This window comes from Anser cygnoides, chromosome 27 (genome assembly GCF_040182565.1).
Source record: "Anser cygnoides isolate HZ-2024a breed goose chromosome 27, Taihu_goose_T2T_genome, whole genome shotgun sequence".
NCBI lineage: Eukaryota > Metazoa > Chordata > Aves > Anseriformes > Anatidae > Anser > Anser cygnoides.
Window position 1 is genome coordinate 3289055 of NC_089899.1, and position 24659 is coordinate 3313713.

The 24659-nt window shown below is 51.9% G+C and overlaps 2 protein-coding genes across 4 annotated transcripts; one reads left to right on the top strand and one right to left on the bottom strand.

Moving 5' to 3' along the window:
* The first annotated feature begins 3035 nt into the window (after positions 1-3035).
* Positions 3036-8465, top strand: UBXN6 (UBX domain protein 6). 3 transcript variants are annotated; one of them, XM_066983757.1, is made up of 11 exons: positions 3036-3198; positions 3396-3550; positions 4293-4354; positions 4497-4628; positions 4892-4989; positions 5443-5518; positions 5604-5688; positions 5913-6132; positions 6245-6375; positions 6970-7115; positions 8347-8465. In XM_066983757.1, exons 1-11 carry the CDS (start codon positions 3116-3118, stop codon positions 8446-8448), a joined length of 1290 nt encoding a protein of 429 aa, XP_066839858.1. In that variant the 5' UTR covers positions 3036-3115; the 3' UTR covers positions 8449-8465. The 3 variants fall into 3 exon arrangements, with proteins under 3 accessions (XP_066839858.1, XP_066839857.1, XP_066839859.1); XM_066983756.1 differs by lacking the exon at positions 8347-8465 and adding an exon at positions 7624-8235 and having other exon boundaries at positions 3038-3198; XM_066983758.1 differs by lacking the exons at positions 3396-3550; positions 8347-8465 and adding an exon at positions 7624-8235 and having other exon boundaries at positions 3059-3198.
* Positions 8466-8776: 311 nt separating this feature from the next.
* On the bottom strand, positions 8777-24098 carry CHAF1A (chromatin assembly factor 1 subunit A). The gene is made up of 15 exons (XM_066983755.1): positions 23937-24098; positions 23560-23610; positions 22540-23357; positions 19948-20004; positions 17599-17840; positions 16953-17013; positions 16327-16395; positions 15722-15945; positions 15079-15247; positions 14796-14876; positions 14619-14708; positions 14147-14408; positions 13071-13558; positions 10618-10711; positions 8777-9267 (listed from the first exon to the last, which is right to left on the bottom strand). Exons 1-15 carry the CDS (start codon positions 23941-23943, stop codon positions 9170-9172), a joined length of 2811 nt encoding a protein of 936 aa, XP_066839856.1. The 5' UTR covers positions 23944-24098; the 3' UTR covers positions 8777-9169.
* Between the last annotated feature and the right edge of the window lie 561 nt (positions 24099-24659).

A 24659-nucleotide genomic window follows, 5' to 3' on the forward strand; every position in this document is an offset into this window, starting at 1 on the left:
AGGGCACGGCGGGAGGACGGGATTGGGCCGAGCCGCCAGAGGCGCCTCGGGGATGGGGAGCGGGGAGGGGGCGGGGCCAGGGGGCGGGGGAGAGGGGAGGGGGCGGGGGCAGGAGGGGGGGGGTCCCGGGGCAGGGCTGGGGGGGTCTCCGGGAGGGGTCCCGGGGGGGTCCAGGAGGGTCCGGGGGAGGGCTGGGGTAGTCCCGCGGGGGGTCCCGGGAGGGTCTAGGGGGTCCCGGGGGGGTCCGGGAGGGACTGGGGGGGTGTCCAGGAGGGTCCCGAGAGGGGGGGGTCCCGGGAGGGTCTCGGGGGGGTCCAGGAGGGTCCGAGAGGGTCCTGGGGGAGTCCCGGAGGGGTCCCAGGGTGGGTCCCTGGAGGGTCTCAGGGGTCCCGGAGGGTCCGGGGAGGTCCAGGAGTGTCTGGGGGGTCCCGGGGGGGGTCTGGGGGGATCTCGGGGGGTGTCCCGGGAGGGTCTCGAGGGGTCCCGGAGGGTCTGGGGGGGATCTACGAGGGTCCGGGAGGGTCCGGGAGGGTCCGGGGGGGGTCCCGGAGGGTCCCGTGGCTTGTGGTGAGCTGTGGGGCAGGGGCTGGGGCTGGACAGATCAGGGTAAGAGCAGGGGGCTGCGGGGACACCGGGGGGGCACCAGCCCCGGGGGTGTCAGGGGGTGGGCGATGCCCCGTAGGGAGCCACCGGGCCCTGATGGGACTGAAATGAAATCGGGAGCCCTGGGGGGGGTCGTGCTGGGGAGCAGGGGCAAGCCCAGCGGCTGCTTTTTTGGGGGTAAAAAGGGTAAAAAGCGGCCATCTGGCTGGGGGCAGGGGCACAGCCCGAAGAGCCCGAGCCCTCCTGCAGGTGTCAGGGCTGGGGGCACTGGGGCAGGCTGTGCCCACCTAATAAAATCCCAGCAGCTTTCCAAAAAATCAGCAGGGACGTCCCAGCGTAACCAGAAGCTGGGGGCAGCTGCAAGGGGCCCCCCCAAAAACAGCAGAGCCAACGGGATTTCTGCCCGGGGCATGGTTTTGTGGGAAAGGGGGTGGTTATAGGGGAAAGGAGTGGTTATAGGAGAAAGGAATGGGAATTGTGCAGTGGAATTAGACCTGTTTACGTCCCTTTTTTATTTTATTTTTATTTTTTTTTAACTTAAATCCTGCTAATCTGGAGCAAAATGATATAAAGAGTCAGTCTGGAAGTTCACTCTGGTTTAGCTCAATTTTTTAATCCTGTTTTATCCGCCGTTTCTGTGAAGTCACAGAAAAGCTCACCCATCACTGCTCCGAAGGCACAAACGGCAATGAAACGGCAGCGAGTGGCTGGGTGCGAGGATGTGACGGCCTGAGGTGTTACCAAACAACCCCCACGTGTTGTAGGAATTATTTTTATAGCGATCATACCTCTGGGAAGAGGCAAAGGGAGAACAAACGCAGGCCGGGCGCTCGCCGCATTGCCTGCAGCACCCGGGGCGGGCGCGGCGGCTTTGCTGGCGAGGGGAAATTAGTCAGGGCTGGGTGGAAGGGAACCCACAGAGCCGGCTCCCGGGACTCTGTGTTTCCCGAGGTGTCACCGTGAGGAGCTCCCGGGTCCCTGGGGACGTGTTGGGGACACGACGGAGCCGTTCCCGGACAGCCCCCGGAGGAGCCGAGCAGGAAAATGGCGCCGCTGCGGCCCGGCTCTGTGTGGAAATAAACCTCGTGGAGCCAACCCTCGCCAAGCTGCCGGCCTTCTGTCTGCGGGGCCGCGTGTCCTCACGCGATTTCCATCCCTTTGCTTGGTTTTGAACCAACTTTAGGGGATTTCACAGAAAAAAAACCAACGTGTCTCCCAGTCATTTAACGCAGGCCTCAGGGGAGGACGGAGCTATGGGGCCGTAACGGGTCCCCCCGGCCGCTCGGCCCAGCACGAGGCCTCCCTCGCTCCGAGCTGCCCACTGGAGGCACAGGGCCACCTGTGAAGTTTTATTATAAAATAAAACTTTATTTTGTTCATTTTTGTCTCAAGATTTGCATCTGGCAGTGGGGTGGAGGCAGCGGCGTTACGAGGCGTCCCTTGGTGCAAGCCACCGGCTAGAGGCGTGGAGCCGCGTGTGGAGAAAAACCAAACTTTATTTTATTTCACCAAACTTTATTTTATTTATTACGTTATTATTATCTTATTTATCCACATCGGGGCCCTCTCGGATCGCCAGGCTGACAGGGACACCTTGCCACCGTGGTACCCACCTCCTTGGGGGAATTATGGCTGCGGTTTTAGGAAGGGATTAGGGTTTTTAGGATGGGTTTGAAGGTTTTTTTGGGGGTTAGGGATTTTAGGACAGGTTTGGGGATTCAGTGGGGGTTGGGGGTTTTAGGAAGGGTTTTGGGGTTTTAGGACGGGTTTGGAGGTTTTTCTTGGGGGGGGGATTGGGGGTTTTAGGAGGGGTTTGGAGGTTTTTTTGGGGGGGGTTAGAACGGGTTTGGAGTTTTTGGGGAGAAGTTGGGGGTTTTAAGAAGGGTTTGAATTTTTTTAGGTCAGGTTTGATTTTTTTGGGGGGGTTGGGGGTTTTAGGATGGGTTTAATTTGTTTGGTTTTTTTTTTGGGTGGGGTTGGGGGTTTTAGGACGGGTTTGGAGGGGGGTTGGAGGTTTTAGGAAGGGTTTGGGATTTTAGGACAAGTTTGGAGGTTTTGGGGAAGGTTAAGATGGGTTTGTTTTTATTTGGGGGGAGTTGGGGGTTTGAGGACGGGTTTGGGGGTTTTAGGATGGGTTTGGAGATTTTTGGGGGGAGATTGGAGGTTTTAGGACAGTTTTATTCTGGGGGGGTGGGGGGATGGGAGTTTTAGGACGTGTTTGGGGGTCTTAGGGGTGCTTTGGGGGGCTGTGGGACACGCTCCCGGGTGGTCTCGGTGCCTTTGGGGCCGATGGGGCAGCGGGGGGGGGGGGGGGGGGGGGGGGGGGACACCGGGACCTCCACGGCGGGGGGGGAGGGCGGGGCGGATCTTGGAGGACCGCGCGCATCGCCCATAGAGACGGCGGGCTAGAGCGGCGGCCCCGCCGCTTCCGGCGGAAGCGAGCAGAGCGGGGCGGAAGCGGGCGGGGTGGCGGCCGGTAGGGTCCCGGCCCGCCGCCGCCGGGCCCGGCGCCATGCGGAAATTCTTCCAGGAGATCAAGGCCGACCTCAAGTTCAAGAGCGCGGGGCCGGGCCAGAAACTGTCGGAACCGTCCCGGTAACCGGGCGCGGGGGCTGCGGGGTCCGGGCCGGTACCGGCGGGGGGGGGGGAGGCCGGGCCGGTACCGGGCACGGAGGGGGGGGGGAGGGGCCGCCGGGGCTCTCCGAGGGGCGTTGGGGGGTAGGGGGGGGGGAAGGCGAACGGGGCCCGGCGGTGCCCTGGAGCTGCCCCCGAGCGGCCCCGGCCTCCCGCAGCGCCCCCAAGGAGAAGCCGAAGGCGGAGGCGGCGCCGAGGCCCCGCCAGGGACCGACCGACGAGGCGCAGATGGCGGCGGCGGCGGCGCTGGCCCGCATGGAGCTGAAGGGCAAGGCCAAGCCGCCCTCGTCGCAGGAGGCCATCAGGAACCAGGGTAGGGGGGCGCGGGGCGGCCCCGAGGTGGGGCCGGGCGGGGGGCTCGGAGCGGCTCGGGACAGCCCGGCGGGGAGCCCCGGGGGTGGGGAAGGGAGGGGGGTGTCCCCCTTCCGGGGGGAGGCTGGGGGAGCTGGGGCTTGGGGAGGAGGAGGCCGAGGGGTGAGCTCACTGATGGTTGTAAGTACGGAAAGGGGGAGGGTCGGGACGGAGCCAGACTCTCCTCGATGACACCCAGTGATAGGACAGGGGGCAGCGGGTGCCAGCTGGAACGCAGGAGGTGCTGCTTAAACGTGAGACAAACTTCTTCCCGGTGAGGGTGACGGAGCGCTGGGACAGGCTGCCCAGGGAGGCTGTGGGGTCTCCTTCTCTGGAGATATTCAAGGCCCGTCTGGACGCCTCCCTGGGCAGCCTGCTCTAGGGAACTGCTTTGGCAGGGGGTTGGACCCGGTGAGCTCTGCAGGGCCCTGCCAACCCCTACAGTTCTGTGAGCTGAGCTCGGCCTCCTCTCTCAGTGTGGAGAGGGGTTTCCAGGCAGGCAGGGTTAGCTGGCCGGTGAAGCCGGCTTCTGGGGCTGATGACAAACCTCTCAGCAATGGGGTCACACACACCCATGCACTCCTGGGCCAGGAGCACAGCACCCACGGGAGCGTCAGCTTCCCCGGGGCAAAGCTGCAGAGCTCTCTGCTGAACCCCTCGGGGTCTGCGCCCCTGCCCCTGTAACTGGGATTTCTCTCTCCTAGTGAGGAAGGAGCTCATGGCTGAGGCAGCTGCGAGTGAGAAAGGGGGCTCCGCTGACAAAGAGGTACGAGGCACGCCGCTGCTCCCGGACCGCGTGAAACTGCGTGCTTTGGGAGTGCCGGTGTCCCCCTTCTGTGCAGGTGTGCTGAAACAAACTACAGAGCTTCCTTCCTCCCTTCAGATCCACCTCGTTCGGTCTCTTTCAGGACCTGGCGTTCCCAGACACCGAAGCGGCAGTCAGACCGTCTGTTTCGGGTGTCTTCTTCACCTGTCCCTTGACCGGTGCGGTTGTAAGGAGAGACCAGAAGGAGAAGCACATCCGAGAGGCCATCCAGCTGGTAAGGGTCTGCTGGCTGCACACCTTTCCCTCCTTCCCTTTGGAACCCGTTCTGTGACGCGGATCTCCTCGAGCAGCGCAGCAGTGACCTCAAGCCCTCTGCCTTGTAAATCTCCGCCCCGCGCTGTCCCCCAGGAGGGCGGCTCCCTTCAGGTGTTGACTGAAAACGCCCCTGCCTTTGACTTGCTGCGAATAGCGAGGCGGGGAGCTCTGACCCACGTAGATCAGCTCCCCCCGTGACTAGCCTCTCTCCTTCTCCCGCAGTATTCTTCCACCGACCCCGTGGCCGCCTCCATCCTGGAGATTCACACCTTCAACAAGGACTGGGAGAAAGTCCGCCTGGGCGTGGAGACCATGGCCAAGTGAGTGGGTACTGGGTGCAGGCAGCTCGTGTCCCCCCCAGGAAGGTCAGCAGGCAGGTGCCCGGAGAGCAAGAAAACGCGGAGTCTGAAGAAAACCAAACGCAAACCCCTGACACGTCTGAGCTGGGTGGTGCTGTCAGGTGAAATGAGGTCAGCTTCTGCGCTGTTCCCAGGGGGCGCAGTAGTTCAGGAGGTTGGGGAGCTGCTGGCTGAGATCAGCCGCCCCCATCTACTGCCTGGCTGGGGCATAAACCATGTTATTTTACTTTCACTCCCTTTCACTTTCTTTCATCTCTTTATTTCTTCATTTTCACTTTATCTTTTTACTTTCTTTCAGCTCCTATCTGCGACACAACACTCTGAGCTGTCTCACTCAATGTGATCTTTACCCCTTGGGGTAGCGCGTCCTGAAGCGCCTGCTTCGATCCGTGAATTCCGTTCCTCTTTCCGCAGGTACTTGGACAACATCTACCTCCATCCAGAGGAGGAGAAGTACCGGAAAATCAAACTGCAGAACAAAGTGTTTCAGGTGAGACCACGGCTCCTGCAGCTGCCCTGCCTAGGGAACTCCTGGCCTGGAGCAGACCGCATTTCATTCTTCCCTTTTCTTCCAGGAAAGGATAAGCTGCCTGGAAGGGGTACACAGCTTTTTCCAGGCTGTTGGGTTTGAGACGAGAACGCTGCCTGTTCCGGGACAAGGCAAGCAATTTCAGTGTGTTAAGCTGTTTGAGCGGTGGGACGTCCCCGGGGCAGCCAGCTTCAGCTGCTCCAAGAGCTCCACGCTCCAAGGCAGTCACGTTAACAGCCCCTCACCGTCTTCTCCCTGATAAGTCCAAACTGTGTTTTCTGGAGCTCCCTATCCTTGTTCCTTACGCTACTCAAGTGATGACCGGCAGATTCGAGTCCTGTGCTTTGGGTTGCAGAGACCACAGAGGAGTACTACGTACTGAAGGAAGAGATGCTGACCCGGTTAGAAGACCTCAAGGACTACAAAGAGCAACTTTTAAGCTCAGAGCCAGTGCGGCCGCAGCTGGATCGCCAGCTCTGTGTCTTTAAACCCTCGCCTGAGGCTGCTCGGTTTGAGCTGCCAGACGACTTCTTCAACCTCACTGCAGAGGAGATAAAACGCGAGCAACGGCTCCGGTGAGTAGCCTCGAAGGGAGGGACCCGACTACCCAGGGGGCGTCCAGCGCCACCTGACGGCCTCGCGCCTCTCCTTCGTGCTAAAAACCACTTCATATCTAAATATCTAAAGGACAGAAGCAGTGGAGAAGGCTTCAATGCTGAGGACGCGAGCCATGCGAGAGAAGGAAGAACAAAGGGAGATGCGGAAGTACAACTACACCCTGCTACGAGTCAGGTTTCCCGACGGATACATCCTCCAAGGTAAAAGACTTCTTGCCCTTTCTCTCGTAGCCTAAGAGCTTAAATCATAGCGGGCTCGAGATGTGCGGACGCAGCTGATGGAATAAAGCAGCAGAACCGGGGCTGGGTAACACTTCTGTAATGACTCCTACCAGCTCCGAGCCCTCCGCCTGCCCTGGGCTGGCACTGTGAGCCAGGGCTGACAGAGGGAGGAATCTTGAGGCATTGTTAATTAAATGAGCTCTGCCCAGGCTGCTGCTAGCAAGCTGCACTTCAGAGATCAGTTTGTTAGAGTAACCAGCACGGGGCTGCCTGTGTGGTGTCAGCCTATACAACAGCATAAATCCTCTTCACATTTTGTAACGGAACTCCAGAAATAATTTCAGGCTTTCCTGGTTCTTTGTTACAGGCTGGCAGGGGTCTGCAACAATGGCAGGAACATTTTTCTTTGGGAATTCTACTTTTATACTTCAGTGAAATGGGGCTGGTTTTATGCCACTGAAGCAGTTCATGGAGTTAGCAGTACCAGAGACCTGTGAAAGCTCCCACAAAAGGCTCCATTTGGTAAATGCCAGAGCCTCTTTCAGTATCTCACACCTCATTTTCTCATGGCAGGGACTTTTTATGCAAGAGAACCCGTATCTGTGCTCTACAGCTTTGTGAGAGAAGCCCTCAGAGATGACTGGCTGCCCTTTGAGCTCCTGGGACCTGGAGGGCTCAAAGTGACTGATGAGAACTTGGCCTTCAACGAGTGTGGGCTGGTGAGTAAGAGCCAGCACCTTGCACGGGCATCTTCGTGTGAGAACAGAACCCGCCTTGTCAGGGTCAGCTGCTGCTCATAATTTAGGATTTGTCTTATGCTTTCAGGACTTGTGCTCTGGCCCTTTCTTTCTAAGCTCAAGCAAATAACTAATTACACAAAGACTTCTGGCTCAAGGCTAGGAGGCTGATGTGGAAGGAATTTTAGGGACCAAACTCTCTGTAGGAAGTGCAGGCTGCAGTAATTGCTGGCAGTTAGAGCAGTTAAGCATCCATACTGGCAAAAGACAGCAGAAATTATGAGCCCAGTACAGCTCTAGCCTAAAGCTTCCACCAGCAAGCCCAAAGCAGTGTCCCCTGTGGAGCTCCCTGCACAAATCCCTACTCATCCTTTTTGGTTAAAGTGCTCGTGCTAATTTTTTTCCAGCTCTGCGAACACACACAGCGTGTTAGGAGGAGGTTAAAGCGTAGCATTGCCGGAGCTTGGTGACGCTGTCTTCTCTGTTCCAGGTGCCCTCAGCCCTCCTGACCCTTGCCTGGGACGCAGCGCTCATGTCAGACATCCAGGCATCAGGACAGGAACAGCCAGCGAGCCCCCTGAAACCAGAACTCCTCTCTAGGGTCCAGACGCTGTCTTGAAATAAAGAGGAATGGATTCAGTGGCAGTGGTTTTAGCCTGTTCCCTTCTGTTTCCGTACAGACTGGGGGAGCTTCCAGCTGTGCGACCTCAGAACCGACCGGGGTTTAGCTCTGCAGCGTGGGAGGCTAGAGATTGAGCCAGTGTACCCCAACCTTGCAGTCACTTTCCCAACTCAGTAACCAAACACTACGGCAGTCGTGCCCAGTAAAACACTTCCAGGACTGCTCTTAGTGGCTTTAGAGACCAAATTCCAGCAGTGACTGCTCGAGGTGTTTCCGAGATGATGAAGTACTGCTTCCCTCCCTTGGCGGAGGGAGGAGGTGTGGATACAAGGCTGGATTACGACTGAGCGAGCCTGGCTGTGGGCCTGGGCTTAGAATTCAGCTTTTCCTTTTGCTTTTGTGTGCACTGTAACTCCTATGGGAGAGAGTATATTTAGATAAAATCGTTTAGCCTAATTAAATGGGATATTTAAAGACTCAGCTTTGTTTAAAGTTCTTTGAACTGCACTGCTCTTACACATTTGAATTTCAGATGTGATCATCACATCACGTGCTGTGGCATCACACCTCTCTCTCACCTTCTTGCTTCAGGGCACCTGCAGACAAAGCGAGGGACAGCCTGGGAGGCTAAAACATCAGGAGCTATTTCTGCTGCCTTGTCCCACTGAACCTCAGACTACAGCTGCTATTTAGGGAACTCATTCATCAACTCACAAGCCTCATGAAAAATTAAAAAAAAAAACACAGGAAGGTTGTTACATTCATTAGCAAGTCTGCTGCTAGTTCATTCCTTTATGCTTAAATCTTAAAGTTCTTCTGTGGGGTAGAAACCAGCTTTTATATACACATACAGCTTCTGTTGCAGCCATGAGTACAGGAGACCAATAATCTGTCACTAAGCCTGGTATTACATGCCAGGTTGTCACAAAATAGGAGAAACAGCTTGCAGGTTTTTTCTCTTCCAAAGGTAAAGCCTGCTCCTGTTCTCTGTAGCAAGACAGACCACAAGCAGGATAACAGAGAGCGCATAAATTCAAATATAATTGTACATCATTTATACCCAAGGGCATGCTATACAACATTATGAACAGAGAAATTCCCCAGAGGCATCACAATAAGCTTAGTTCAAAACCCCTCCACTAGTTTTAGAGATAACTTAGATACCTTCCATTACAAAGAAGTATCAAAATTTCAATAATGCTTTATTAAGGACAGATTAATACGCAATATTTTTAAGCTAAAAACTAAAGCTAAAAATTTAAGCTTCCATCTGGTCTGAAGCAGAACAAAGTGCTGTCTTCTCTTTACAAGAAATATGGAATACTTTCAAGTATCTTGTTCAAAGATACACAAGGTTTAAAATTTTCCTAAGTAATTCTACATACATACAGAGAAGTTAGTAGGCATTTAAGTCTCAAACTGTATTAGGTGGGCTGACCGTGCTGGCGTCCTGAGGAGCGGCAGTTGTGCCACTGGATGCTGAAGCTGTTTCAGTAACTGCCAACGTAGAATCTGCAAAGTAGAAAAATGTTTTGGTTTCTTAAACAAAATCCTCATTAAACCAGTGGAATTTGACTACTGCCACACATACATGCTTGCAGTTTCAGCACTGGGTGACACCAATGCAGAGTAAGATTACTTCGAACCTAAAAGGGATCTCCTCCATCTTTATAGCGCTTTAGAGCCAGGCAGAGCCGCTACCAAACAGCACCAGAGCCCTCAGCACAAGAAGCTGCAAGCCTGCAGGAAGGCTTTCACCCCACTGCAGTCATGGAAGAAGCAAAAGCAGCTTAAGATTAAACGCGAAGCTTCTTGCCAAACAGCTGCATTGTCTGTTAGGGAAGGGAGAGGACGGATCCAACACCAGCTCAGACAGAAAGGAGACCCAAGGTGTGCCTAGAACGGGTCAAACACCCGAGAATTTAATACTCTGGGAATATGCACAGGTCCTTATCTATCGATTAGAGGAGCTGCCCAACAAAAAAACCCACCACTTTGCTTAATTCAGGTTGGGCGAGTAGCATTGTGACCGAGCTATTGTGGAGCTGTAAGGAGGAGCTTGGAGGTTTTAAAAGTGATTTAGAGGGGCTGCATGTGGTTTGTGTTAAGCCATTGATCTGTATGATCAAGCACACGTATCTAAAGCCTCGCTGAGATGAAAGGAGCCGCTCCATTTCCTCATCCCACTGTTTCTGAATCCGCAGCCTGAAAGGATACACTATAGCAGGAGAGCTTTTGAAAACCCTTTTCCAAGAGATAACTGGGACACAAATATAAACAACTGCTTAGATTCTACCACAAAGCTGCACAGTGGTAATCAGAGTGCTCATGTGTCAAACATCTGAGAGCTTGGTTATTATCTGATGTTATTTCCTTCAGAACAGACACTTCAGCATGCACTTAAGACTTCAAGAAGGCAGCAAAGCTACACTCCAACCCTTGTCAGTCCTGGAGGAGCGCTGAACTGAGCGTGCAAGCCCCAGAGACCAGCCCTTCCAGCAGCAGTTACCAATATTAAGTGGATCTGCTTATACTGACCCCAACGTTCACTTTTCTATCAGAAACAAGCGGTAACACTGGCAGGTGATTGCTATTCACAAGCGCTTTGCTTAGTCATTTGGAGGGAGAAAGGAAAAAGGGCGAGAGCAGATTAGAGAAAAGCGTGAAAATCAAAGAAACATCCAGAATAATCATAAAAAGCACAAAAATATCCTGAACAAAACATCTACAGGAAAGAGCACAAAGCTTGGAGAAACTGTGGCAGAAAACCAGCACCAGGTTTAGCTACAGTCCCTGCTCCACTGTGCTCTCCCTTCTGGGAGCGATCGCCTGCCAAGGGACTGCTAGCAGTGATTTTCCCACCTTTGCCTGGCTGTACATCCACAATTACGCAGTCGTCGTCATCCTCATCTTCCTCAGTGTCCGCCTGAAATCCATCCATGTCCATAGCTTCAGCCTAAAAGGAAAAAAAAAAACGGTATCAGGTGCGCGACAGCGAGCTGACAGCGCTAGCACGAGACCCAGCGCAGCCAACGCCGGGTGGGGCTGCAGCGGTCACTCCTCACTACCAGCTGAGCGGGCAGGCGTCACTGTAAGAACAACAACAACAAAAAAAGAGCGAGAAAAGCAACCCCTGGCTTCAGCAGACGTCGCCTTGTGGTAAAGGGCTTAGTCTGCGATGGCACGTGCAGCAGGAAGCACGCCAAGCTTCTGCTCCAAGACGTTCCCCTGGTACACAAAACAACGAGCAGCCCACACATCTGAAAGCCGGTTCAAGCCTCAATTAAAATCTGACTCGGTTTTGTCCTTTTCTCCCCCCCCGCCCCTTGATTTCTTTTGATGCTTTTTTGCTTCTGGAGACGGAAAGGGACTTTTGCCTGTCAAATATATGCTTGTTCTCTCCCCTGACTTTTCATCTTTGTCAGTCGGCTTTTATTCAGGGAGGGACGACAGTTCTTCCCTGGGTGACCCGATCTCGGGAGCAGCTCAAACCACTCATTTTGAATCAGAAAAAAAAAAAAAAAACGCAAGGAGAAATGCAAACTGAAGTTGCCCAGCACTGAACAGCTCCAAGGTTTTTTTTTTTTTTTTTTTTTGTTCCTTCTTTTTCTCTTTCCCTTCAGTTGGAACCGTGGAATGAAAGTCTCTGAGGTAGACTTTGGTCCCTATCCACACAATTTTATAGAATCTCAGAATGGTCTGGGGACCATTAACCACAGGTTAAGGGGACCTTAAAGCCCATTTAATTCCAGACCAGAAATGGTAAGTTTACAGCTGTCGCTGAAGTCACACTTCTCAGATTCAGCATTCCCCTCCTACACACGTGTAGGTATTGCCCACTCGAAGGAGTTTTTCTTTCTCTGCAGCTTACGTAAGAGCACCTTTACTTACAAAAGCCCTGGATTGAGCTTCACAGCAGAGTTCTACAAGCCACGGATAAGAGCAATCGGCAGGTCGAGGCTGTCAGGTTCTCCAGCTTCTCCACCAGCTGGGCAGGCAGGATGGGAGCTCAGTACCCGAGCAGTGCTGATTTAGGCACGGGGCACGAAAGGCTTCCAGGAGCCTGCCGCCTTTTCTCCGAGCTGCGCTGCACCACACCTCACAGGGGCAACCGAGGTGCTTCCGAGAGCTTTGGAGAATTCAGGCCAATGGTGCAACTCCACTAAAAACCTTTGTTTCGCTATTTCTGCTCAAGCAATTTGTTAGGAGCAGAATCTCCAGCGGGTGCCAAGCAGACTTTTTTTTTTTTTTTTAAATCTCTGCCTTTATTTAGTGCATATGAAAAAACCCAAGCAGATGGAGTTCGGGGGCTGAACAGTTTCTCACAAATCTCTGATCCCTATCAGTGCTTGTACTTGATTGCGGAGCTTCTTCAGTAGAAGAGCCACAGAAATTAAGGATAAAGTGGGAAAGAAAAGCATGAAAAGCCTCGTGTGAGGCTTTTCTCACCCTTGTCCACAGGGGATTATGAATAAATCCACTGAAGAGTGCAAACCAGTCCTGCCTGCAGGTTTGGAGGCTACCAGTTGCTAATACCAGGCTTCAGGATCTAAAGCCTCGGTCTTAAGTGCATGACAGAGAATCACACAGCTAAAGCAGCGATCACATACTTTTCAACCATCCTTTTGGATAATTAAGCTCTTAATGCTGTGTGTGTTCACCTCTGCTTTTCGGGGGTAACCACAGCAGGAAGGCCAAAACAAAGCTCAGAACTGGAAGAGCAACTACTCCAAATCCATCTCATTTGGTTCCTGTGATTTCTTTCTTTTTTTTTTTTTAACCAGCTCTTGAAATCCAGCTTTATACACCATGGCGTAAGCCTGAGGCTTTACAGACTGTTAAGGGTTGAGCTGCAGCACCTAGGAATCACGTTTAATCGGCGCACATGCAACCGATGCAAGTCACCAGCCCCGGCTACACATCTGGCAGCCATACACACACAGAAAAACCTGCACGCAAATTACAGCCAGCTGTAAAACCACAGCCAAGCAGACACTCCGACTATTCACGGCTCGGAAGCAATCGCTGCCAAACAGCAGAAAGTAGAAGAACAGCAGGAGAGCAACGTTTCAAATGAAACAGGCCAAGCTACAGGGCAAGAAAAAGAAAGCCACCTCTTTAGAGGTGCCCAGTTTCACTTTTTCCCCACAAATTGGGTCTTTTTGTCTGAAGCATGGTTTCTAGAGCTCAGTATCTTGATTCTGATGGCAGCTCTAGGCCAATCTAGGAGGCACGCCAGACCGCTCGCCTACTGAGGATGCGCAGCTACGTTCCCACCGCCCTCTATTGGGGAGAGCGTTGCCAAAGCAGCTCACCTGTTCAGCACCCCGGGGCCTTTTCATGAATTTCGTGATGCACATGCTTCCAGTGGGCTTCCTCTTCACCGGCACAGGCGTGGTCTGCACGAGCGCCGTGCCCGGCACGCTGCCACTGTCCTCCTTTCCCGAAGAAGGGACTTGGGTGATGTAGTTCCACTGACAAGGGACAGGGAGGTGCTCCTGATCAAAACTCTTCAGCACCTCCGAGTGGACGTACCAGCACATCCTGTATTCGGGTCTCTTCTCATACACAGAGTTCTCGGAAATGATTCGCTTTAGCCTGGCTTTGGAAGGGACACCGCTGTCCTCGCCAACAGGCGTCTGCGGCCGGGACGCGTGGGGACTCACGGGGCTGGTGTCTCCGCAGTCGGCAGCCGCGGTCACGTCGCTGAACAGTCCTTGCCGGCAGCACTCCTGGAACTCCTGGATGATCACTTTGCTCCCATTCACGTTCCCGTGGAGCAACGGCAGCAGCTGGCCGAGGACTGCAAAGAAAAGGTTGCACAAAGGTTGTGGGGAAGACTCAAAGGTCAAAAAAAGCCAGGCTGACATAACCCATCTGTGCACAGAAGACGACAAATAGGTTGAGATTTTAGGTATGGGATCGTAACAGGAGCTGAACCTGATACAGACGCATCAACCTCAATAAGAGTTGACCCAAAAGTGAGAGTCCCAACCCCTCTTATAGCCTTTTCATAAATCATTTGCATCCTCGCGTTAACTACACAGAGGACTGAAATGTCTCTCACAAACCAAATCCTCTCTCCCTGAAGAATCCATGGGTAAGTGGGCTCAAGCACTTCCAGTAAGTGATCCTAAATCCAAGCCTACCAAAGTCTTGTTGGCTTTGTTTGCTTGATTATCTGAAGGAAGAGTTTTTGGAGGAGTAACTAAGGCCCTATGGGGTGCCATGACAGAAAACTCATTTTCAAGAGATCTCACAGAGATTACTTGAATTTCAAATGTGTCATAAGCAGGTCATCCTGACATTATAACTTGAAACAAAATTCCACTATCTCAAAAGCAGAGCACAGCAGTGCATAAATGCAATTACTTAGCCCTTTATGTCTTACTTTGTTGATCTTTTGCTCTTTTTTTGCTACATTTTTGTATCTGCTGGTCTTCCTCTGCAAGGGGTAAATCCAGGATGCATGCTGTGAACTGCTGGAGAACCTTCAGGTCTGCGTTTGTGCTGCTGTCGTTCTCTGCGCTTTCCCAGACGCAGCCAATTTTCACAGGCTGTAGAACATGAAACCTCTTCCCCTTGGCCATCAGTTCGTCCCACTCCTTTGCTTTCAGCTTTTGACGGACCTTCTGATTCTCTGGATCACACTCCTAAAGCCGCAGGTGAGAAAGAACTTGATACAAGCATCCCAGGAAAAAAAAGAAGTTCTTTAAAACCCGGTATCTTTAGTGTGTTCCCTGAGTTACACAAGTCTGCTCACGCAGACCAGAGATGAGTTACGTCCCTGCCTACATGTCAATATTTAATGTGTTTTACACTGGAGGCATAGATGGAAATCCAGTGACAACCAGTTCACTTACTTCTGTCACTCCTTCATCTTCAGATAGGTACCCATGGGGTACAAAAAACCCATCGTCGTCATCTTCATCCTCTCCCTCCTCTTCATCGTCCTAAAAATAAACTTTGCTTTTTAGAAGTCACACCGACAAGTGCAATTGTTCCCCAAAAGCTCCTTTTCCACCACACAGAAACCTCACCCCTTCGCTATGGGAAAGGCTTTCTCCAGGTTCCTCCTCTTCCCACTCTTCATCGCTATCTACTTCGTAGTCCAGTAGTTTCTAGAATGAAACACACCAATATTCCACTTCTGTCAGTCTGAGGGTATGATGCTAGAGCCGGGTGTTCCAAAACTCAATAGCAAGAGGGAACATGCAAGTGGATCAGAAATCCCAGAGAACAGGTGGACGTGAACACCATATATTCACTTCAAGAGCATAAAGGAAGAAAAGAATTTGACTACGTTGCCTGTAAGATACTTACGCAGTCCTTTGACCAAGGATTCCTGGGACGGATCGTAGTGGTTCTCTTGTTCCAAGTGCCCCAGTATGCAGGACGGTGATTCTCACAAAACTGCAGAAGTTTCATTCTACCAAACTTCCCCCTTTCAGGAACGGCATCTGTTTTGCAGTTAGCCACTACCACCACATCGCTGTTGAAGCAAAAGGACCGTCTTCAGTACTTACAGAATGCTCCCCTGATGCTCACGAAAATAGCTTTTAGAAAGTTTCAGCTCAGCCAGGACACCAACCCAGGGCTTGAGCTCGTTAGAACAGGCACTCACAACCGGCTTGCAAAAACAGGAGTTCCAGACAAGCTCCCACCCTCCTTAACCACGACACTACGTGCAACAGCAGCTCTGCCTTGGCTATCTGTTTATTTTTTAAAACTATGCAAGATGAACACCACTAAGACAAGTAGTGTCCAGTGCCAAAATGGAGCTGCCTGAAACATTATATAGAATGAAGGAAGTCCACATTATAACGCACTTTCCCCATGAAAATAAATCTCAGACAAAACAGGTACCAAACGAAAAACTGTGTCTCTAATATTAGTATAAAACTACTTTGAAAGCAATCTCCTCTTCATTATACAAAAGCAAAGAAAAGCCCCAAGCCAGACTGACCTGTTTACTATGTCAGTACTGTTATTGACAAAAGTAGGTCCAGTTTTACGAGGTTTACGACACTTTAGGTCTCTCAAGAAAGAAACTTCGCTATTCTGTGCGCGCAGGAGCTGATCCAGCTGTTCTAAGAGGTCTGAATCGAGGGCAATACGACAGAGGGGAGCTAAGACCATGTTCTCCTTAATTTCGAAAGGAGCAAACTTTCCACAAGAGCCAGCAAGAATCTGAAAGAGTAAGTGAGGATTGTTAGGGTCTGAACACCTGAGAAACTGTAGTACCAACAGATAAAACATACACAAGTCTAAGACACCACTTTACTGATGTTTGATTGACAATGTGGGTTAAGCCCCTCCAACAGGTCTTAAGTAAATTTAAGTCTTCACAGCCAACGTAGCAGAAGACAAAGTTGAGATTTTTACTAATGCAACAACAAATTTCTTTTGCCATCTCTGCTCTGGTCACAGACTTTTTTTTAAACCCTCTACGTTTTTAAGATTAGGAAGCAAGAAATGTTAATGCTTTGTGCACCAAAGAAGCTCTAAGAGACAGATCTGAGGAAAATCAGTGTACGTGTAAGGTGGCCAACAAAAATACAAACACCTCACCTTTGGGGCTTGCGGAGTCTTTGGTTTCTGGAAGAATCTTGTAATCTCTGCTTTCTGTGCATTAATACGCTAAAGTCAGAACAAAAATGCAAACTATGAACAAAGATAGGACAAGGCCTTATCATTCAAAGTGAACTCAGGCATGACCCAGTGTCAAATCTAATGAGGTATAAAACAAAGTTCAGTTATTTACCAGCTCCCGTAACTCAATAAAAAAGTAATCGCTTTCTGTAACACACCTACGTGGATTCCAGCGTCATTACTAAGACAAGGGGTGGAGTTCATTTACAGGCATTGGAAAAAAAATAAAAACAACAAAAAAACAGATGCAGGAAGAACTGAACAGATAAATCAGGTACACCAATATCTACAAACAAAACAGGCAAGAAACCTGCATGATGCAAGTGGTGGAGCAGCACCACCAGGTCCAAACGGACACGCTCGTTCCCAAGCAGCAGGACAGCGTGAGGGGCACCAACGCAGGGTACGCTGCTTGGAGAACTTCCGAGAGAGCAAAGCAGTAACCGTGGAAGTCATTGTGAGCAGCCCAGCAGCACTCAGCAGGATGCCAGGGAGCCCATTAACAGCATTTCACCGGAACAGAAGAGCTGAGAGAAAGCATTTACCTTTTCTTCTTCTTTTAACCGTTTCTCCTCTTCTTTCTTTCTCTTCTCTTCAAGTTTTGCCCTTAAATACAAAATTCATTTCAGTTGTCACAAACCACAAAGCATTTACTTGAGCTGAGAAGCCCTGTACCTTGACCATATCACACCAAACAAGACAATAATCTGTTAATTCAGCCAAGAGCCACACTTGGTTAAATGCCTAAGACTCTTTTCATTCCTTCTAGAGCAAACATTGACCTGTTTTAGCCACAAAGTAGCTAGGCTGCTTCAAACCCTCCTCAATAGCAAGAGGAGGCATTTATTTACTATGTTATCGAGTTACAAATGACTTCCTCAACAGACAGGCCACCGGTGCCAGCAAAACGCAGCCAGGAGCAAGCCTGGTCACGAAGGGAAAACTCAGTGGAGCGTGACAGCTCTTTTCAGCCATTTCAGATCAGAAGCCCAGGTCAGTCTGCAAGCAAAAAGCGGTGTAGTAGAGCTGAGCCTACATTCTGGCACAGTCTTTCATCGCTTAAAATAAATTCCGTGACAAAGAGGCATTGCTGTTTGATTGGTACAGCCCCTGAAAGTTAGGGCGCGCACGCAGAGGTGCTCACATAGTTACACATTATTCCCCACGGCCTGTAGGAGCCACACCACTTACTCTAAAGCTTCCTGCCTCTCCTTGCGTTTCTCTTCCTTCACTCTCAACTTCTCAGCTTTTTCCTTTTCTTCTTTTTCTTTCTTTTCTCTCCTTTCCTTCTCTTTCAACTCTTTCTCTTCCTCTTTTTTCTTCTTTGCCTCTTCCTTGGCTCGCTCCTTTGCAGCTTTTGCCTCTTCCTTCAGCCTTCCCTTTTCCTCCCTTTCCGCTTGTAGCTTCTGCAGCTTGTCGGCACGCTCCTGGTCCTAGTTCAGAAAGAAGCCATTAAGCAGGTGGCTTTTCATGCACAGTAGCTGCTGGCAGACAAACATGAGTAAAAATAAGGATGCAATTTTTCCAGCTGAGATGCTACAGCGGATTCTTGCACCCAGTGCCTGACCTGCAACAGTTTTGAGCTCGTGCAGGACATGTTATTAACCGCAGCTACGTGCTGCTTCAGCTAGCTCAGCCCTCTTGTACTGATCTCGTACTCTTTCTGAAGACATTAACTTCTTCCCCTAAAAACAGACATTCTCACTTCCTAAGCATCAAAGGACGCTTTGTACTCGCTCTGTATTTGAGTCATCTTCGTTATCAACGTAGTATTGGGGAAAGTTGCACAGGAGAGAATTTTTATTACTTTAAAAACATAGCAGATTGTTTCCAAAGAGTATTTTGGAAACACACACCCCGTGAGCTAAGCTGTCGTGCTTTTCTACCTGTGCATGCCTGCCATTATATAAATTCAAAGAGTGAATTTATAAATTTGAAGAGTGAATTTTATCTGATTGTGTTATCAGCCCACAAGGATTTTCTGACTGCTTTTCATGATCTCAGGCAGTAACGCAAGTCTCCAAACACTGGATTGTGCAGCTGCTTTATTAGGCTTGAAACTAACCAAAAATGCCGCTTGTGGCAGTTCGTTTCCGATAAGCAGGCAGTGAGAGGGGCTGGGAGCTTTTTTAAGGGGTACTGTGGGAACAACGGGGGAAGATTACACAGCAAGCGTCTCCATTCACAGTATTTCATCCCCTCATTATGGCTCTACCGACACATAAACGAGAATGTGGCACGCTTACTAAAAATGACAAAATAGAGGAAAATAACTCCCCTATACCGTAGGCCTTGGTAATTCCACCAGGAAACTAGGCTGTGGCTGTGCTCAGACACACAAGCGCCCTTATGGTGTATTTCTAATTTCTTTTTGTTTATTTCACATCTTAGCTTCCTTGGCAGCACCGAGAGGACTGAACGGCATCGCAATGCGCCGCTGACACAACGTTGGCAGTCATTTGAAAGAAGCATCATTGTCAGAACTGAGTCACGGCAGTCAGTGAAAATCCACCAGGTAGCTTTGGGAAGCGCTGCAGAGCTGGCAGCGGGGCTGGCAGGTTGGTTTGCTTTTCAGCACAATAAAGCTTCCACTCTCAACGCTCTCACATGCCGCTATTTATATAAATATACGTTACATAAATCAGGGAAGAACGCCGCAGATTGGAGTTCTATATGGGGCAGTGCGAAAAGCAAGCACCCTAGCACGCTCAGCCACTTATAACTCACAAAAAAAAACGCAACAGACCAACTTTATAAACCAGTTCTTAAGAAACATCAGAAGAAGTCAGAAGCCCAGTCCTTGCTAGCTGCAGCGAAAACAACAGGCAGCTCCTCAGCCTGCAGAGCCCACTTCTACAGAGCTGCCTGCTCAAGAGCTCCGTGTGACGCAGCAGCTTCCTTTAGATTTAGCATTTCACAACTGGAAGCGGAATGGACGGAATTATTACAGCACCTTGTCGTTGTGGAACAGACTTTTCTCCCTAGCAAACCCAGACCACGGCTTCAGCGCTTCCAGCGGCTTCCAACAGTTTCCTCAGCAAGCCCTAAGAGCAGCAGCCCGTTCGCCTCACGTACTAACGAGGAGCAGACACGGTTTTGTGGCTCAAAGGCAGAGGGGTGAGAACGGCGAGGCAGGAACCAGCCCTAACCGAAGGCTCCTGAGGGTCTCACCTGTGTCTGTCCGCCTCGCGGGCTGCACCTACTCTCTCTGGAAGGGTTTGAAAAAAAAAAATATATATATATATATCTCAAAAAGCACTTTGACAAGCAGGCAGCAACATTTACAGTTCCTTAATATCTTCCTGAAGTGCCCAGGAATGCAGTGCAGGCCACCCACACGTCATTATGTATGCATTAAGGAGCTTTGGAACACGCTGAGCACTTTAACTGCATGCATTAAGGTTCTTCCATATTCATCAGTCAGGAAAGCCAGGAAAAGAGATGTTTTAAGTGGACCAAAATGAAACGCAAAGGGCTTTGCTTACTATTCAACGCAAAAGCACAGCAGGTTAGTTTTCTATGTCAGTGAAAATGCCTTACTCTTTGCAATCTCAGCTTCTCCTTCTCCGCAGAGCTTTTGTGGAATTTCTGAGGTACCTGAAAACACAAAATGCAAGTTTTAGAGATCCACGTCACTTCCTCTTCACATGACACTAAGAGTCCTAAAAAACCAGCAACCTTCATCTGAATGACCCTAACATTACTCTTTCAGATCAGTATATTCAGCAACTTCACAATTACTTCGGTATAGGATGTAAGAATACAGTTCAGGCATATCTAATCTCACTGATTTACATTTAGGCCTGAACACATCTAACTGTTTCAGTTTACGTTAAGTCCTCGTATTACCAAATTTTGCATAAACAAATCCCTCTGGTTTCTCAGCCCTGAAGTATCCCTCGCAGTGTAACACCACGTGCATGAAAACAAACAGAAGCTACAGCTGCTACAAATCACAGGAGCATGACAGAGGGCATAACATTTAATTATAGCAAAGTCACTTCCTTTGAGTAAAGTTTAGGGTTTTTTTTCTGATCCTACCACTTACAATTGCCAGGATATTTGGCTAGAATCTCCTGAATACGAGGACTTTTCACGTTTTATCTTCTCGTAATCATAGCCCTCTGACTCCTCCGCTAGTATCAGCGTATCAGCTCTAAAGTTCCCAACAGGTCACACTTGTCATTTCTCCTCAAGCCATTATTTACAGGGGGGAAAAAAAGAAAAAAAAGGCTGAAAGGTACTTGGTGTCTGAATAGCAAACGGTGCTGTTCATTGACACGTTAGGTCTTTGACCAGTCTGTATTTCAGCAGATTCTGGCTCGGTTTCTCATATCCACCCCTTCCTTTTCTCCTGCCATTCTCAGCAGAAGGTAGAATGTTCGTCCCTGGGATTAAGAAACTAAAACAGACCAAAAGCTTTATTTTCTATACTTGGACATCGAGGTTTACACGGTGCAACGCTGCATCAGGAGATCCTGTACTTATCTGATGGAAGTAAGAGTTCTTCTAACTAGGAGCTTTCGGTTATCAAAGCTGTTTCCACCTTGAAAAACAAACAGACGAGGACAGACAGCTACAGATCGATGCACACACTTCCCATTTCGGCAAACAGAACGTGAGCTGTCTCAGATCGTACTTCACACCATGAGAAGCCAATAACTCGGCTGCACTGCCAGGTTACATCAGGAGTCAAGTACTTTTTTTTTTTGGTTCTGCTATACTGGAAATATTCCACGTCTACTTGAGTTTGTGCACGCACTTTAAAGAAGTCAGATTGCAAATTTTAAACAGCCCAAAACCAGGTAATGCTTCTTGAGAAAACCCACACCACAGAAGAAAGACCGATCGCGTTGGTACCTCCAAGTCCCAACTCTAACTCGTTGATATCTCCTCCAGGCCAGGGAGCTTTTCCCTCGCCTCTGGTACAGTCTCTCCGCAAACCCCCAGGGGCTAGCTGATAAAAATCTTTCTTAAAAGGCTTCAGAGAGCAGAAGGCAGTTCTCGTGGGATGACACGAGCAGCAAGGCGACACCTCTGCAGCTCAGAATCCCTTCCTCATTTTTCCTCTAATGATGTGGTTGAGAAAAACCAACAGGACTGCCAGCCACCCCCAGCCTAACTTCAGGTGAGGCCTGGCTGCTCTGGGAGCGCTCTGTTCCTGAGTTTGACCACTGGGCCCCCACCAGAGAAATCCCCACTTCGCACCCCGCTGATTTACTCCCAAGAAGCCTGTGCGCTTCCTAACTGCTCAAGTCATGGCCGTTTCAGCCGTCCCTGCAGATATCACTGCCTTTAAAACCTTCCTCTTCAGTTCAGCACCAAGTCACGACGCTTTGGGGGTCTCTTGCTAAGAGGACAGGCCCTAAACTGAAACGAAACCCGCTCGCAGCCACCCGGCTCGCGCATAGCCCTCGCCACGGAGGTGTCCCTGCTCACGCCCCAGCCTTCCCGGGCCGACAGCACCGCAGGAGCTCTGCCTCCTCTACGCGCGGCGACTTCTCGCAGCACGCCCCGTGCTCGCTGGTGCACACTCACCAAGATGGCTGACAGCACGGGCTTTGCACACTTAACTCCAAGGCAGCCTCACTCGGCTTGTCCTCAGACAGATAAACGCAGCTCCGTCAACGCGTCGCGGTTCCACCTAAGACGTTTTCTATCCCCCAGTCTGAAAAGTTCAGAGCTCAAGAAGTATTTGCACTGACTGGTGCTGAAGCCTACCCCGGGTTAGCGTTCTCCCACAGTGTTACAGCAGCTCAGAGAGGACAGGATGGAGGCTGTGAAACCTCACCTATTGGACACAGGTATCTTCGAACACCGCTCACATCCCATTTACCAAAACATTAAGCATGCATTTCACGCCCGCTTTATAAGAAATGAAACTGTAATGGAGTTTAAAGTTGCCTTCCTGCCGTGCAAATGTAGCAGCTCTAAGCCAAGATCTAAATCTTAGAGCTACACAATTTAAAAGGAGTCAAAGTGGCAGTAACTCAGTTACATTATTAACTAAACAGACACCACCTGCCATACGCTTCTCACGATCTTATTCGTCCTTCTCAGGGCAATCACTGGAAACCGTACGACCTAGCTACAGTGTCACCATTTTTAAAGAGCCCAAGAAAAGAGACCAACCTTCCTAACAGGCGTTGAGAAAGCTAAAGGACTAGTATTTCTCTTGGGTTCTGCAGCAGGCTGTGCCTCGGGGGAGCTCACAGAGGGAGAGCTTAACGAGGAATTAGTAAGTACAGAGTCTCCTTCATAGGATGATTCCGCAGTCTCGTTCTCTGATGTGACGCTTCCGTCCAGAGAAGTGACCTGGGGAGATCTGGCGGTCATAATATCCTCCAGGAGCACTACGGGCATCTTCCCCTCAAATATGATATCCTTCAGTTTGCCCTGATTAACCCTCGCGTTTTCCAAGTCGTTGCATTTCGTTAACCCAGAACAAGACTGGATGCCATCTAGCAACTCTTCCTCTTTACTTGCTACAGCTTCACGCTGCGCATCAGTCCCCCCTGAGTTGTCCGTTGGGCTATTCTGGGTGGAATTCGGGCAACTCAGTTCGTTCGTTTCTTTTCCTAGCGTGCCATTAGTTATAGCTACGGATGACGACGCTTTAGAATCAACAGAGTCGGCACCATCGCTTAGTCTATGGCTAGAGTCACTTGCAGGGTCAATAGCGACTACAATTCCATCTGTGCTATCCTTTGTGTTTTTCTGGATAAAGTGATCTAACGGACCCTTTCCGTTAACAAGCTGGGGAACAAAATTCACGTCTGAGTTCAGCTGGCAGTCGTTCTCCACGTTGTCCACGGAGGCACGCGACGCATCTGCAGAGGGATCCGTACTCGGACCAAAACCGCTTTGTGAGCTCTTCACTTTTTTGACCTCGGGATCCGCGTCGTACTTCTCCTTCGGCACAGGATTCAGGCGTTTGAACGGCAGGCGGGCTGAAACAAAGAACATTCGCCTCTTTAACCACGGCATACAGGCACGGGGACAGGGAGAGGGGGCGAGAAAAGGGAAGGAAGACCCGAGACGCCCGACGGGGCGCTGAGCACGGGGCTGGGAGCCGGCCGGGCCCGGTTCGGTGCCGCGGGGGCTGACAGGCCGCCCGCCTCGTGGCCGGCGCTACGCTTCCCGGAGCCTCACCTTGCACCAGCTTCCGCGGGGGGCCGACGGCTTTGTCTCTGCACTCCATGGCTGCGGGGGGAGAAAAGCACAGCGCGGTGAGGGGCTGCGAACACCCAGCCCCGGTTCTGGCCCCGGTTCCGGCCCCGGTTCCGGCGCCGCACCCCCCCTCCCCCCCCCCGCCACAACCGGGACAGCGGCGAGCCCAAGGCCCGGAGCCTGCCGCCCCCCCAAGCGCCGCAGCCCCCTCAGGCCTTCAGGGACCGGCGCTCCCCGGGGAGCAGCGGCCTGGCCGCAACCGGGACCCGCTGGACCGGGCCCGAGCCCGCTCCCGGAGCCTCCTTTGTTACCTCACGGAGGCCTCGGGAAGGCCCCGGTGGCCCCGGGCCCGCCCCTACCTGCCATGGCGGGGCGTCACGGCCCTTCCCGGCGGCGGCCGAGGCCGAGCCGAGCGGCCCCGAGCGGCCCCGAGCGGCCCCGGCCCGTCCGGTCCTGCCCCGGCGGCTCCCGCTCGTATTTGGCGGGAGCCGGGGCGACCCCGCGCCTGAGCGCGCTGATAGGCGGAGCGCGCCCACGTGACCCGCCCTTCCGCCCGCTCCGCCCCTCCGCGAGCATTCCGCCTCATTGGCCACAGCGGGCGGCGCAGCTGATTGGCCGCCACGCTTGTCGCTCCGAGCGTGTAGAGGCGCTGATTGGGTAGCGGGTTGGGGGGGAAGAGGGCGGGAGGGTGGCCGCAGGGAGGCCGCAGCACGCGTTCCGCGGGGGTGGGCGGGGCCGCGCGGCGCGCCGGGCCGCCGCCGGGCCGGGGCCAATGCGCGAAATGGCGGCGGGCCGGGCGGTGCTGCCGCGGGGGCTGCTGGGAGTTGTAGTCCCGGAGGCCACGCGAAGGCCTACCGCCCGGGGCGCCGCGCCTACGGCCTCCCAGCGACTGCGGGGCGGCCCCGAGCCCCCCCCGGCCCCGTCCGTGAGGCTGCGGCTCGGGCCGGGCCGGGTCTGGCCGCCCCCGGACCCCACGGCCTGGCCGCGGCGGCTCCCCGTTGCCACAGCGCTGCTCCTTTAGGGCCCGACCCCGTTCATTATGTTGTTAAATTGTGGGTGTTTTTATCCATTTTTATCCCCGA

What these genes read in the sequence shown, in the direction of transcription:
- UBXN6 (XM_066983756.1), top strand. Translation starts at nt 3,116, where the DNA reads ATGCGGAAATTCTTCCAGGAGATCAAGGCCGACCTCAAGTTCAAGAGC. An exon ending in GGAGGCCATCAGGAACCAGG is followed by an intron (nt 3,551 to 4,292) that starts GTAGGGGGGCGC and finishes TCTCTCTCCTAG; the next exon opens with TGAGGAAGGAGCTCATGGCT. An exon ending in CCTTCAACGAGTGTGGGCTG is followed by an intron (nt 7,116 to 7,623) that starts GTGAGTAAGAGC and finishes TCTCTGTTCCAG; the next exon opens with GTGCCCTCAGCCCTCCTGAC.
- CHAF1A (XM_066983755.1), bottom strand. An exon ending in GAGAGGCAGGAAGCTTTAGA is followed by an intron (nt 17,014 to 17,598) that starts GTAAGTGGTGTG and finishes TTTGTATTTAAG; the next exon opens with GGCAAAACTTGAAGAGAAGA. An exon ending in GGCCCCGGGGTGCTGAACAG is followed by an intron (nt 10,712 to 13,070) that starts GTGAGCTGCTTT and finishes TTTTCCTTTTAG; the next exon opens with GCTGAAGCTATGGACATGGA.